This window comes from Lichenostomus cassidix, chromosome 9 (assembly GCF_008360975.1).
Source record: "Lichenostomus cassidix isolate B80296 chromosome 9, HeHo_3.0, whole genome shotgun sequence".
In the NCBI taxonomy this organism is placed as follows: Eukaryota; Metazoa; Chordata; class Aves; order Passeriformes; family Meliphagidae; genus Lichenostomus; species Lichenostomus cassidix.
This window is the reverse complement of record NC_139490.1, coordinates 8,859,730-8,875,245: the sequence shown is the minus strand read 5'-3', so window position 1 is coordinate 8,875,245 and position 15,516 is coordinate 8,859,730. Positions and strand designations below refer to the sequence as shown.

Genomic DNA, 15,516 nt, shown 5'->3' with positions numbered 1-15,516 from the left:
CGTCCCCCCAGCTTCCTGAGCGCCAGTCCTGACACCCGGCACTGCTCCCCTGCAGCTGCCCCTCCATCCGTCATGTCACCAGCAGCTTCATCCAGGGGCTCTGTGGGACACATGGGTGTCATCTGGGGACCAGGGTCTGCGTGTCACAGTGCTCCTGGAGGCTTTCTCACATGGGTGAGTGCTGCTGACCTCCTGGAGCACAAACCTCAGCAAAACGTTGCTTTATCTCATGTCTTCTAAGGGAAACAGTGACAGCTACGTCCCTTGAAACTTGCAGTCAGTGCCAGGGTCTCTCCTTAGGAAAGCAAGACTTCTTTTGAACACTCTAGACCTGATTTTAGCACATGTGCTCGAGATGGATGTGATTGCCATACAAATGGAAAAAGTCAGCTGTCTCCCATGAGCCCTCCAGACAAGTGCACTTGGATGCTTCCATCCCAAAAATTCTGGCAGAGCAGTAACCACAGCCTCTCAGCAGAGATGCAGCTCAAGAACAGCCCAGACCCAGTCTTCTCCATGGCAAAGATCACTTTGGATGTTTGTAAACATTAAATGCCAGCCATCTGTAGCAGAAACTCCCAAACACTCATACTTGAATACTTGAAAATTTCAAACTAGAAATCAGTTGACACCAGATTTTAATATGATCAGTATCTGGTCCAGAGACCTCAAGGGAAGGGAGCTCTTGATCATATGTGGTGATTACTTCTATAAGGCCTTTTGTAAGCCTGGTTCACAGCTGAAGAGGGTCAGCTGAGTATATATGGCTTCAGTTTAAAAGATAAACATACATTTTATAACCCTGCATAATGTTTTTAAAGGAAATTAAATAGTAAATGAATGTATGTACTTAAAAGACTGCGTATGTAATGTTAATTACTTCAACTAAGAAATGCCACAAAAATTAGCTCTTAGTATTTAATAAATAGAATGTGTTTTCTACCACTTTGCCTATGATGGTTGGTATAGTCCTGCTTACAAAGTTGGGGCTTATTTCGATTTTTGTTGTTTTTCAGCACATCTGCATGGTAAGTGAACATCTATCTGCTGTCTGTTGTAGTCTAGAGAAATAATAATTATTTCATGTTTGGCAATTCTAACACCTGATAGTTCTTTTTCCTTTCCAATAAGTCTGCTATGTGCACATTGTATTGTACTTCAGAGCAAAGGTCCCCAGGATGAATTTGTCCTGGAAATGTGCTACAGTAACTGTCCTGTGTGTTTGATGCAGGGAAGGCTGCTGGGGTTACTGGTGTGCACAGAACAAAGCAAGACAATGGACCCAAGGTCAATGATCCCAGACTCCTCCTGGATGAGTTTCTTCAAAGGACAGCCAAGGTAACTCCATGAAGAGTGACAAGTGAGCACATGTGTGCTCCCAAAGGCTGAAGGAGACCTGCCCTGGCCTCCCTGTAGCCTCCATCTGTTGATCTTTGAGTCTCATTCTCCATTTCAAAGAGAGTAATTGTCCGATCTGATAAAAATCAAGTGACTTGTTATTTTTACCAATTATCCTAGGTTAAATTCTCTTTGTTTGTCATGCAAAATTACTTAGCAAGATTCAGGAAAAAGATTGGATACTAATATGAGTGTCAGGATATCCAAAGTTGTCAGAATTAATTCTTACAGACTTTGGAAAGGCTGCTAGTACTGTTGATTCAAGATTTGAGTCAATCTCTGAATGTTAAAGAGACCAGAAAAGGGCTGCTGGGTCAGACTGGGTCAGGTCTCTTCCACATCTTGTGCTTTCACTTGCAGTCTCTGATTCTGGTCGCTGTTGTTGGCTGAGCTGCTCACTGGTCTCATCCAGTGTGGCAGTTCCAGCTCTCAGAATCGTGCAGAGGTGCAGCAGCTCCTGAAACCTTCTGGAAGGACTCTTCTGTATAAGCTTAGAAAATCAGCTATAATGTTTCTGTTATCCAGTGATTTATTATGCTCTACAAAAATATAGCCTGGATGAACACCTCTCTGGAACAATTATTTAGTGATATTGTAATTTATTATTCTTTTCAAAGCCATCTTGTATAAAGGTAAAATAACCCCTAACTTCAGAAAGCACAGAGGGAAGGAGAGAACTGCCAAATTCCCAACAGCACATCCTTTCCTGTGGTTAGCATTGGATCCGCCAGTGGCACCGTTTTTGGACTGGCTTATTCTGTGCTGACTGCTGGAATCACAGGCCGAGAATACAAATGAAAGATTTTACAGGAGTTGCTTGTGTTTTGTGGCTAATTCCCTGCATTTGGAAGCATCTGCTTCTTGTCTGGTTTTGTTCTGTAATCAAGAAAATTGCTGTAGAGAGCTAGCACTTGGAAAGCACTTAGCTCTTCTATAGCCATGAGCAAGATGGCAAGGAAAACACATTGTAAGTAGGTACTCAGTTAAAAAAATGCACACACATATACACACACAGGGAAAATAAGATACAGACCTTGTGACTTTTCCAGATACTCTGCTAAGCCTTTGTGTATCCTTATTCTGCTAAAGACAGTAAGTTTCTCTGAAGGTATTAACTGTAGAAATTTTTGCCTCTCCCAGGTGGTCTATATTTTGGAAAAGAAGCATTCTCGAGCAGCTACAGGTTTCATCAAACTTCTGGCTGACAGAAACAGTGAACTCTTCAAGAGGTGTGCCATGTTCTCACCTGTGGACCACAGAGTGCCCAGAGTCTATGTGCCCTTGGCTGATTGCCCTCCAGACTTTGTGACCAAGCCTGAGACCTATTCACAGATGCTCTTCATCTGTCGCATCGTGGACTGGAAAGAAGACAGCAACTTTGCATCAGGGTATGTGGCTGCCATCGGAAGTTGAGAGGACTGAGATTTCTAGTTGGAATTCTTGTTTTCCCTTGATTCGTTACAAACAGTAGAGACAGAAATCTGTTAACAAGCTGCTTGTCTTGTGTCCCTCTGGTGGGTGAATTATGTTGACATGAAGGACAGTTCATCGCTAGTTAATCTCAGGAATGTTAGTTTCTTCGGGTGTTTGTTTCAGTGTGCTGGTGCATCACAGCATTGATGAGTGCATGGTCTAGGGGGAACACACGTGCTCAGCCTGACCAGCACAAGCACCATGGGGTGCTGGCAGCTTTCCTGTCTTTCCTCCCTGTGTGGAAGAGCAGTACACAGTGTGCAGACATTTAGCTTCTGCCAGGGGGAAATTGGTGGCTGTGAGGCTCATCTGTAGTTTTTACACCTTTACTGGTAAGAACTAGAAAGAAGTCATAGATCGTTGTGGTTTTAAAGTTGCATTGGTTCAAGGAAGGATACTAGAAATCAAGAGAAGATTCATTCCGTCCTGAAGCATGTGAGAAGGGTGTTGCACTCTGTGTGTTTCATCAGGCACTGTAAAGTCATCACTGTCCAGAGTTCAAATTGCTGGCACTGCTGTGAAGAAGGAGATTTTAAGCCAGCGCTACACAAGTGACCTATTCTGGGCTGGATCCAGATTGCAAGTTCATTTTGCCTCTCCAAGAGGAAGACAGCAGTTTTCAACATTTTCACTCTTTTCTTTGGAACAGCTGCAGTGTGCCAAGCTCCCACCTGGAGTGGCTGCACTGTTTCTTTTGAATGGGTCTCAGTAAGAAATGGTAGATGTTTGTAAATCTATTCAGTTGTCTTGGGAATACTTAGTAATCCTGGTTTAGTTGGTAATCCAGAGTGGGTAACTCTGGCCTGTGGCAATACTGTGGTAAGATTTTACAGGTGATGGGGATCTGGATGTAATCTGGAGCATGTGCAGTAGTGGGAGTTGTTCATAAATCCCAGCTTTTCTCTTCCCCTTGCAGAGCACTTCTACTAGGGTAGCACAACTGATGTACAGTATGAGCACTGCAGGTTTGGGAATCCTCAGCTCAAACTGCTGGTAAAGCTTAAAACTTAGAGAAAACCTTTTTAAGAGTAAGTGTGTTGACACAGATCTATCAGCCCTAGAACTAAAAGTAAACTAAGCTGAAGTCCCCATTTCACAGAGTTTATCAGTTGTAGCTGTTTTGTGTGCCCAGTAATAGCAAGTTTCATGTGTACTCCTTGAGAGCCATGTGAGCTGTGAAGTCACTCAGTGTTTCCTAGATAAATGGCAGTGCATGAACTGCAGTGGCCTCCCTTTGAGCCCCACTTAACTAGGGTCTGGCTGTGCTGTGAACTTCACTGTGAATAAATTTCTTACTGGCAGAGATTTTCTTTGTCTTGTTTGACTCCAGCTGAGAAGAGACTGGAGGGTGATTGTACTGCTTGGCTTCTTGTCATGAACAACCCCCCTTTACTGCAGAAACAGGGGAAATTAAGAGGATGGGCTAATATCTTTTGAATTGGCTAATGTGTGTGTCTTTAATCTGTACTTCTGACAATATTGGATAGTCTCATCTGTCTGGTTTGATCGTTTCCAAGTTGTAAAGGGTGTTGTCAGGAAAGAAAATGTCCATGATTGTCTTCATACATAGTCGTTTCCTCTGGGAGTTGGTTGCACTTCAGTAAGTGCCTTGTGGAGATGGGAGCATAAAACCTTGGTGACCCTTTTTTTTTTTTAGCCATAAATAATGCTTGTTTAAACTCTGAAAGACAAGGAAACCTCTTGAAGGTCCCAAAAATTTCTGTTTACTTTTGAGCTCATTTATAAGTTTGTTTATAAGCCATGTTGCCTTGTTTATAACTAGCTGTGTTGCTGGTCATGGCCCCCCTGAAGGAGAGAAGAGCAGGTGATCTGCAGCTTGGTTTTCTGAACTTTTTTATGCACCCATTAGTTCTGCCCACAAAGTTCGTGATATGCCTTTGGCAGCACCACCATGGTTTTGAAGGTGTCTGGACAACAAGCTTGTTGGTCATCACCCTGCACTGTCTGCTGGAAGTGTGACAAGGGAAACTCCCTCCAGAGTTGGCAGTCATGTCCCCTGGATGCCTTGGGTGTTTCTAGGGTACTCACCGTTCCACAGCTGAACTCTCTCAGGCTGGTCATGCACCTTCCTCAGCTTTCCGTTTCCCTTGGGAAGTTCACTGCCAGGTTTCAAAGCACAGTTAATGGCACAGACTGGTCTTCACAGTGACCATGAGTGGCTGGAGCAATGGGATGCCCCCGCCAAGAGCTTGGTGGTGGCACTGGCCACCCACGGTGGTCACCTGCACAGGGGTAACCTGAGAGTTCCCGGAGGTCCCCTTGGGGCGGGGGGTGCGTTTCTGTATCGTGATTGCCACCTGGTGGTCACCAGCATGACACTGTCCCCTCCGAAGGCCACCCTGTCACCTCGATTATACTGGGAAGGAATGAGGAGGAACTCACGGCTCCATGTTGTGCTGGCTGTGCCCTGAGTTGAGCTACTGTGCTCCCTCCTGCCTGTGAAGTGATTTTGCCTTGGCAGGGAAATGACATATAACTGTACCTGCTTCAGGTAGCAGGTAAAGCAATTAGCTCCAGAGCATTCTCTTTTTCCAGATAAGTATTACAAGTGCTGCATGTGCTGTTATTTTCTGGGGACCTTTTTCAGTGTTGGAGTTCAGAGTTGTTTGGAGTATTAGTCCAGATGTCTCTGCATTTTTGGAGATCGTTAGGGTGGAATTTTTTTGTCCCCACATGTGATGATGGATGAGACTATTGAAAAAAACCAACTAATAGAAAAGCACAGAATCACTGACTCCCTCTGTGTCACATGGGGCTTGTGGCCATTCTAGCTCAGGGTCTTAGATATTGGTCTGTCAAGGTGACAAGATTTGTTCCAGCTTTTGTAATAAAATGAAATGTTGCAGGGTGTTATTTCACTTGCTGTTGTTTCCAAAGCCATCCGAATGGCTTGAATTCTTTTCATGTCTGGCATTTTCTTCTGGTTTTTGTTTTTTTTTTTTAATTCAAAAACCTATTTTGTGTGATGGGAAATAACCAGATACTTTGGGTAGTTCATTGTAAGGCTCAAGGGAAGGTCAGATCCCCTCAAAAGAGCAGTGTAGCTCTGTTGGAAAAACACCTTCTTGCAGATGGGAGTGTCCCTCAATAAAGCTTTGTTCCCTTGGTGCAATTAATCATTGTGTGGGATGGCCCTGTGGTGTTGGGAGCACCATGCTGCTCCTGTGCAGCTGAAGGGAGGCAGCTCTATGGTGTGGAGCAGGACTGTGCTCTTGGGCACTGGGGTTCCATGACACAGCTCTGTCCCATGATCTCAGCCCTGCAGCCCTCTCACCATCTCCACTGACACCTTTGGCCTTCACCAAGCCTGTGCAGCTCTGCCTGCGAGCTCTGGGCCCTGGCAGTGGGACCACCCAGGAGGGGTTTCTTTGCTGTCACCTCTTCTGTACGAGCTTTCTAAGGAATGGTGGCTTATGTGTGGCATCTTCTCCTGCTGCTGAAAGACACTGTCCGTGTGGGATGACTGTGGATGAATCTGCTCCAGGAGAAACCGAGCAAGGGTGTTAAGTTCCAAATGGAAGTTACTGACTCTCATTTGGGACCAGCCTGGCTTTGCAAAGGAAACAAGCCTTATGTAATCCTGCTTTGTCTTTTTGGAGAGTTCTTATCGTGTAAGCTTTGAATACACTGGCCAGTTTCAGCTCAGTGGGGTTGAAGTGAAGAGGAGAGAGCTCAAATGTTCCTAGAAGTGGGTGGCTGAATGGATGTGATTAGTGTCAACCATGAGAGGGAGAATGACAGCACGAGGTCAGCTTTGCCCCAGATGCACGTATATCCATGGCAGGTCAGGCTCTGGTGAGTGGGCACCTTATAGCACTTCAGTGATCTTGCCGCTGTAGCTGATTTGGAGAAATACCCTGTTCTGCCCCAACCATAGCATGTTCCAGTCAGTGCGTGCTACCACCACATCAGTCTGACATCAGTCCAAGGGTATTCAAAGAATTCAAGGTAATGCTCTCCTATCAACGTCACAGAAAAGAAATGTTTACGTCTGTAACCATTGTAACTTTTTCTTGCCTTTGACATTTAAAAAAAAAAAGATACACGCAAGCCCAGGGTGTCACAGGCACCATGACTCCCTGGGAGTGAACGTCTGAGTGCTGCTGGGCCCTGTGCCCCTGGTTGTTTATAAGCCTCTTGAACTATTCTTGCTACCCTTGGTGGCCGCGGAGCCCCAGGAGTGATTTTGCAGCCTGGCTGTTACTCCGGGGCCATTGGTGATCCTATATGCATTACCTTTGATCACATGCTGTCCTGTCAGATTTTGCTCTGATGCAAGTCATCATGCCTGCATGACTGTAACATGGCCCCAATTAAAGTCAGTTACACACTTTTTATTTCAAGGTACTTGGGAAATGTTCCCTGGAACACTGTAAATCAAATGTTAATTACTATTAAAAAATATTAGTCCTATATCAAACCTCTGGGTAAACCCCTTATGGTTTGTAATCTAATTTCAGTAAACGGATCAAGAGGAACATGGGTTTCAAGACGGAGCTGGAAAGCACTCTGGCATTCAGAGGTGCTTTCCATGGCTTGTCCTGCAGACGTCCAGCTGCCCTCCCAGTGCACTTCCCAGATCTGCCCTGCCAAGAGAAGGGGCACTTCAGACTCAAGCTCTTGACATTTCTGCTGTGTAGGGCAATGTATCCTCTCTTTTCCTGTTTTGTTTTTTCCATCCTTGGTGGTGCTGGTGGGCCTGCAGACCCACAGGCTCATACTTGCACAGTCCCAGCTCCACAGCAGACGTTGGAAATGAAGTGGTGATTTCTCTGGTTTATTGTTACTGCTGAGAGAGAGGGAGATAAAACTGATGCCTCATTTATTTACATTAAAATAAGGATTAGACTGGGACCCAGCTGCAGGAACACAGAACTCAGCCACGATGCCAAATGCGCACGTATTTCTGCCATACAGTTTGTACATAAAATTGAAACAATAGAGGGAAATATCTTTTATCCTTGTTTTCATTTTTATTTTAAAGCTAGACGATGTGAACTCTACAATTTACCACACCACGAAGCAAGCAATCCTTTCCAGCATATTACACAATGTGACAGGTTTATTACCCAGCCCTTCCCGTTGTGAAGAAAGAGCTTTGCTCCCATAAAGAAGATGGGCTCGCTTGCACTGCGAGTTTGGGGTTTGTTCTGTGGGTTTATGGCACATTTGAAGCCTTGAGACCATCTTGCTTGTCCAAATAACAAGTGCACTGTTTTGGCCCCAATTTAGGAAAGTAATTAGTGTCTGTTCTCACTCATTGGAATTAAAGCAGAAGGATCAATATAATGATTGTGTATTTTATGCAGTGGAAAAACACTTATTAGAGTGGCTGTTTTTGTGCTGTGTTATTACCCCTCTCTTTTGTGTCATATTTTGATGGATTTGCCTTAATTTCGGTTGTAATTTTCTTGGGTCAGGAGCATTATCTCTATTGACTGTAATGTGCATTGGCCTAATGGCAGTATATTAAAAAAAAATAATTTAACTCTGTGTCCTGTAGAGCAATCTAGAGGTGAGAAAGGGGACAAGGGGAGCCACCATGTGACATGGGTTCCCACAGGATATTTGTAACCAGCTGGAGGGGGGAAAAGTGTCTCACTCCTTTGGAGTCCTGGTTTGCACAGTGTCCAGGGCTGAGCCTTTTTTGACACCAGAGCTGTTGGACAGATCCATGCTGGGGTTTGCACTGATGGAAACTTTCTCCAAGCATAATAGAGCAGCAACCTCATCCACACATGCACAGAATACTTCGTCAAGCACTGTCCACATGGAAGGGACAATTTCCTCTGTCTGTGACTTGTTTCTAGATCATTGGTCCCTCTCCAGTCACCTCCTGGTTCAGAGGCTTCTCCTTAGCCAGGAGAGGAGGAACAAACTACTGGGAATGCTGAGCTCCTGGAAGGAGCCTGGAAAATGGTTGGAAAGATGATCTGTGGGCATGTCTGTGTATGTGACTCCTGTAAGGGAGGCCATGAGGGTTCTTCACACCTTGTCTTCACAGGGCATTGGTTTGCCCTGGGAGAGATGTGTATCCTTTGGGATGGTGTTCTGAGCTCCCTGGAAGCTGTCTTCTGTGGAGCTCTCTGCTCTTTGGTGCAAATCTGTTCTTCATTTTGGGCAGTAGAGGTAAGTCAATTTTTTCACTGGTGAGAAGAGGAAGGAGGGTCTCAAGGGACTCAGCCATGTGTAAAGCTAGAGCTGCCTGTCTTTATTCCTCTTGGATGTATTTTTCTCTAAAATTGTAAACTTTCTTACTTTTGCAAAAACCTAATAATTTGTCTCCTTCAAACGAGATACACGAAACAGCCCAGGTTACTGCCTGATGAGCATTTTGCATCTCCAGCAGACACAAGTCATGTTATGCTCTGAATTCCTGCTAAGTCCTCTGCCAAAACTCAGGGAGAAGTGAATGGGTTCAGCAGCCTCTCTGCAAGGACAGTAACAACATGACAGTAGTAATTATACACTTTTAAAAAGCATCCCTTTGTTTCTGCAGGCAATTGTGCAAAAGTCTTGGGCAGGCTGGGGAGATCGAGCCAGAATCAGAAGGGATCCTGACAGAGTACGGCGTGGATTTCTCTGACTTTTCCCCTGAAGTCCTGGAATGTCTTCCCCAGAACTTGCCCTGGGTTATTTCACCAGAAGAGCTGTCCAAAAGAAGAGATTTAAGGTAATAACAAAAAGCATGGTCTGACACTCCTTGGCTTGTTGCAGGGTTGTGCTGTTTTGTTTTGCTTTCATTACGTTTTGTGAAGGCACTGACTTTATTACATGTACCATGTTATACCTTCCCTGTGCTGGAAAGTATAGAAAGAAACTACTTTTGAAAGTATTGACAAACCCAGAAGATCAGTTACTTGGAGAAGTATTTTGTGAGGCAAAGAGGCTTTTTCTCAAAAGAACTATTGAAAATTTGATGTTGGGCACCTAATCTGAAATCTTTATGTTTTTGTCTGGAATCTGTTATGCATTTTTGAGGTAGTTTTATAGCAGAGCTTTTCTGAATGCCTGGCTGATCAATGATCTGGGACATTGTTACTCTGAGACTTAAGGCAGAAATTGTCCACTTACCTCACAGTAGCCAGCCCTGCAAAGTAGTGATGCTCTCAACAGCTTTTGGGAAGTCCAGAGCCTGTTGGGTGATCATTGCTGGACTACCCAAAACAAGTGGATTTTATCTACTTCTAAATGTCATATTTTAGAGACATCCTTACTAGAGAAGATTTAAAGACCAGGGAAAACTGATTTGTTTAGAACCTCACTTTGCAATAAGGGATAATGCAGGAAAACAAAACAATAGATACATTATTAAGAAGATATTGTGTGTTCCCCTCCAATCCTTGCTTATGCAGGAGCAGCATCCTGTCTCAGATGTCAGATTCATTGCTGTCTTGTGTAATGCTGAGGTGAAGTAGCCCTTTGGGGCTGATTCCTCTAGACACTGCACTGGTACCAGCACCTCTATATATGCAGTAAGCTCCTCTTCTTCTTCATTTATCTGTGTTGCTGGCATGGACATTAGCAATTCAAGCAGATAAGCTGATAAGCTGCAGCGATTTTTATCTGTACCTGTGCTCCAGGTGTTACTTTGGACCTAATCCTGCTCGGGAGCCTGCAGCCTCCTTACTGTTTCAGCTCTCTGGGTTTCCACTGCCATACAGTGGAGTAATTCAGCAGAGAATCACACTCCTGACTGACTACTGCTAACGCTCAGATACCAGATCCAGACTGCAGGCTTCAGGTAGCATAAAAAAAAAAAAAGTAGATACTGAATGCTGCCGCTCAGAAGTCACTGGAAAGTGCTTATTTTTATATTCTTGACTACAGTTCAGTAGCATTCTCTGTTTCTTCTGACCAAGTTCTTTTAAGCAAATAACGGGCTTGACTTGTCTCCAGACAGTCAGTTTTGGAAACAAATTCCAAGTGCATTTCTTGCTTTTATTGCTGAATTATTACACTGGGACTTATCAAGGTGATAACAGTTTTGCAGTTAAGCCATTTAAATCCCTCTCTGCCCCTTCCTGACCACAGTGCACACTACAAAGTAGATTTCCTTTTGATCCTCTCAAATATAAACATTTAGCAGTCAAAATTTTTAAGACAATTATTTGAGCTTAATTTACTAATCCTTTTAATGTCAACTGCCACACTGCTGACTAACTAGCCTGTGGTCTAAGCACATATGGAGATTACATGAGACTTCTAGTTATGGAAAATAAAATACAGGTGAGTCTTTCTTGTTGTTTCCTCATAGGAGGAGGTTTGTCTACAGAGAAAAAAAAAAGAGTTTTATTAGTAAATGCAGTGTGAATTGTAGGTAGGTGGAGCAGGCAGTTGGAGACCTGGCTGCCCTATCTGATGGGTGAGACCAGAAGACCTTGAGAGATTGTTTTTGACAAGTCCCGAGGTAGCTTGGCCTTAACTTGGTGTTAGATATCAGATTTCATGTTGTCAGCAACAAGTGTGCTGTGGTCTGCAGTGTCCTACAAAGAGCCAGTGCCCAGAGCCCAGGATGGCATCCAGAGGAACACACCTGAACCTGGGTGTCTGCTCTGGTTGCACAGAGGAGTTGTGCCTTGTTTTCCAGGGGATCTCTGCTTCTATGAGTGCCCATCTTTGCTGAACGTTGTGCATGGTGATCTGTCAGGCTTCCCAGATTACTGTACAGTAGTCTGAGGGTATGATATAAAATAAATTGCAGTGAAACAAAGACTCATCTTTTCTCCTAAAACAGCCATGTTAACATTTATAAATAGCTCATCCTAATTCAGTTTACACATTGCTTGCTTGACTAGAGTAAACACATTAGAGTTTAGCGTAAAGTACTTTCACCTCTGGTAAATCCTCTGCAGTTCTGCAACACAGGGCTGTAAATTTTAAATGTCATGCATAAAAGTTGTGGGATTTGGAGCTGAAACCCAAGAAAAGTCTTGTATATTCATGTGTTTCCTCTTCCTGAGATAACTTTTTCTTGATTCCTTTCATCTTGGGAAATGACCTTTTCCTCCTCAAAAAGCGATTTGTGTGTTTTGCTGACCAGTGTCCTGAGTGTGGTCTGGGAGTCAGAGTGTGGAGCGTGGAGAGAGGGTCTCTGCACCAGAGGTGTTTGTGAGTGTGGTTATGGATCACAGTGAGACAATGTGTTTCAGCAAGCTGCTGAGGCTGGGCAAGAAAGATATTTTATCCATGCCATCTTGTAAATACGTTCCTTGATCTTCCTGCAAGTCTTTCAGTTTTACAGGAAGCCTGTTCTTGCCATGCATATTCTGTTTGGATAGCAACTGTGATCTCACCTACACCGCCTGTGTAGAATTGCTTCCAAGAGATCTTTTTTTCCCCTCATTTCTCCAGTAATAGCTCACAAAGAAAGGTTTACATAATATTTCAATATTACTTATGGCAGAAAAGATCCAAACCTCGTGGATGGCTTTGAAATGATTTAGCTGGCTTAACACTCTGCTCTGCCACTTTTGCACTGTTTTGCCATGGACATCTGTTTTTCACCTGCATGAGTTTATTTGTAAAATTAGACAACTATTTCACAGGCATTCCCAGCTTATTTGTTTCTTAAGAGCACCCAAAACTTTTAATGAAAAGCACTAAGCAAGTATTAGGTGTTGGCATTGCATCCTGCAGTTGCATTTTACAGAGAGCGTGGAGATTCCTGAAGTATCAGAATGTGTGGTTGAGGAAACTTCTCTTCCAGAGACTTCAAATGCGATAATACAGACAGGACTGGAGCTCTCATTTTATTATTCAGGTTGACTGGAATTGGTATTTGTTTCATTAGAAGTTTGAAAAGTGTTTGGTTTCTGCTTTTAGGGAAACATTGGAGGATTAATGTCATAGAGACAAATGTTGATGGGTGCAAAGTTTCAACCATTTTCCGGTCTTTTCCAGTGTTACAACATGTAATTTTCATTTCCTTGTTTGCTTTGGGACAAAATGTAGCCCCTGAACCAAAGAGGGGTGAGGGCAAAGAAGGAAATACAAATTTCAGAGGTGAGTGCAGGAGCTGGGGGCAGGGGGAAGAAGAGGCCATTTGAAGAGGTGTAGCCAGGAATCTAAGAAACCCAAAAGCTATTTCTAAGACTCATTCCAAATGTTTCTAATTTCATTCATATCTTTTTGTTTCCTTTACTGCTTAACTGGGACAAGAAACTAAAGCCAGGAAAGTCCAATCATAGTGGGAAACAAAAACCTAAATATTGGAGAGAGAAAAAAGGCCGTTCTTTGCAAAGCAGTTCTGCCTTTTGCTTGTCTCCCATTGTTGGTGTTACTGTGGAAAATATATAACATCATTTTTTTGGAAAGTGTTAGAACCTGTTCAAGTAGAGATGGTTTATATAGTCTAACATGGAAGAACTAGAGGATATCTATTTCTTTACCATTTGCCTAATAATAAGTGAGCCTGTTGACCTCTGCTGGACTATTACAAATGTGAAACTTGGCACTCAAAATTGCTTGCTCTAAATTTTCCAGTTGCTTTCTCTTTTTCCATTTGATGTCATCCTGCCAACTAGTGATTTTATTATTATAAACAGGACATTGTATTCACTTTTAAGAAGAAATATGAAGCTGAAGGTAAAATTACAAACTGCAGTTTCTCAGCTGGCAAAATACAAAACAATGAGCTAAAAATACTGAGCAGAGAAAGGGTGCTGTGGCAGGGAACTCTGAAATATCTACAAGATGGATGTGTTCTGAGGAGCAGAAACTGACTGACTTCAGCTGAGCAAGGCTAAAGTCCTGAGAATCATCAAATGGTTCAGCTTGGAAGGCACCTCTAGAGATCATCTACTCCAACCCCATTGTTCAAAAGAGGGTTAGCTAGAGCAGGCTGCTCAGGTCCTAGCCCATTTGGGGTTTGGATAGCTCCAAAGATGAAGATTCCACAACCCTTCAGAGGAACATGTTCTGGGGTTCAGAAAAACGTGTGGTTTTTGCTTTCACATAGATTCTCCTGTGTTTTTTGCCCATTGTTTCTTGTCCTGTTGGATACCAGTGGAAATTGTCAGGCTGTCTTCTTTACTCCCTGCATCAGGTGTATTTTCACATTGAAAAGATCCCTCTGCCTGAGCCTTCTCTTCTCAGAGCTGAACAGTCACAGCTCTCTCAGCCTCTCCTTGTAGGTTGGATGATCCAATTCCTTACCCACCATCAAGGCCCTTCAGCAAACTTGCACCAGTGTGCTGATATCTTCCTGGTACTGGGGAGTGCAGAACTGGGCACAGCACTCCAGTTGGGGTCTCACCAGTGCCAAGCAGAGGGGAAGGATTGAAGGAATGCATCCTTTGGGCTTCTGGCAACACTGTTCCTAATGCAGCCCAGGAGGCTCTTGGCTGCCTTTGCTACAGTGACATATCGTTGGTTCATGTTTAACTTGTGCATCAGGACATCCTTTTCTGCCAAGCTGCTTTCCAGCTGGTTCTTCCCCAGTCTGTACTGGTGCACGGGGTTATTCCTCCCCGTGTGCAGGACTCTGTTTTTCTCTTTGAGCTTCATGAGATTCCTTTCAGACTGCTTCCCTGCCGAGGTCCCTCTGAATGGCAGTGTGGCCAGCTGTTCTACTCACAAGGCTAAAAGGGCAGCAGACCGGGGGACAGCCAGGATCCGCTGCACTGGCAGGAGATAATTCGTGCTCACTTGCTTCCCTTGCAGGGCAGAGTTACTGAACTTTGTTTGCCCTTGCAAGCAAATGAATGCAGTGGAGCTTTCAGTTAAAATTTGCATCTTGGTATTTCAGCATGTGACCTCAATTGCAACTGATCCAAGTTGTTGAAGGCCAAATTTGTAATTTTGGCTGCTACTTCAGAACTGTGGCATCCTTCCTTTGGCTGATAAGAGAACAAGAGCAGAGCTGCTCTGCTGTGTCCCTCTGCCCACTGGTGAGGGAAGCTCTGCAGCACCACTGGTACCTGTACTGCAGCTCTACTTTCTATTTATTTCTTTCTTGAGGAGTGTTACAGCTGGTAACAGGGATTAGCAGAGTGTATAGTAAGGGTTTGACAGCATGGTTTTTGCTGTAGATGCCCAAGGAGATTATTGGCTGATAAAATTAGAAGTGTTGGTAAAAATGGCAGCCTTGAGCTGTGCAAATAGTGTTGGAGGAAAGCAGTCAGTCTCTGAAACAGATGTCTTTCCAAGGCAGGTGGACAACTTTAGTTAGAAATGAGTGCAGGGCAGATAAAACATTGTTAAACAGCTTGTTTCCTGGAGATTTTCCACTACAAAAAGCTAGTGCTAAGTAGAGCAAGTCTTACTCAGCTATAATAGGATATGTAAAAATGCTCTGGTTTCTGATGGAAACTGAGAAATGACTTGTTTAGCAAATGTATAAGCAACATTGCTACAGAACTGACTGTTATCTTGGGGTGGAGTGGAGACACGAAGAGGGCTAGATTATGATCTCTGCCCTCTCACTGAGCTGCTCTGTGACTGATTAAATGTTCTCCATAGAGAGATACGTGGGATTAGATGCATAGGTGGCATACAAAGGATTACTCAGTGGTGTCTAAGCATATCAGATCCAGTCCCTCTATAACAGATTGTTTCCAGAACTTGGTGGTGGTTACTGTACCTGCTCTGGGTACTTCTGCTGTCCAGGCAGTCTCAGCAACT

At 43.8% G+C, this 15,516-nt stretch overlaps 1 protein-coding gene across 1 annotated transcript in view; it reads left to right on the top strand.

The window, feature by feature from the left end:
- The window catches only part of DIS3L2 (DIS3 like 3'-5' exoribonuclease 2), a 180,832-nt gene that overhangs the window by 68,370 nt on the left and 96,946 nt on the right, over window positions 1–15,516 (top strand). The window contains exons 8-10 of the mRNA XM_085069257.1: window positions 1,232–1,338; window positions 2,539–2,786; window positions 9,392–9,565. Coding sequence (XP_084925383.1) covers window positions 1,232–1,338; window positions 2,539–2,786; window positions 9,392–9,565 — 529 coding nt within the window. The remainder of the gene's footprint in view (window positions 1–1,231; window positions 1,339–2,538; window positions 2,787–9,391; window positions 9,566–15,516) is intronic.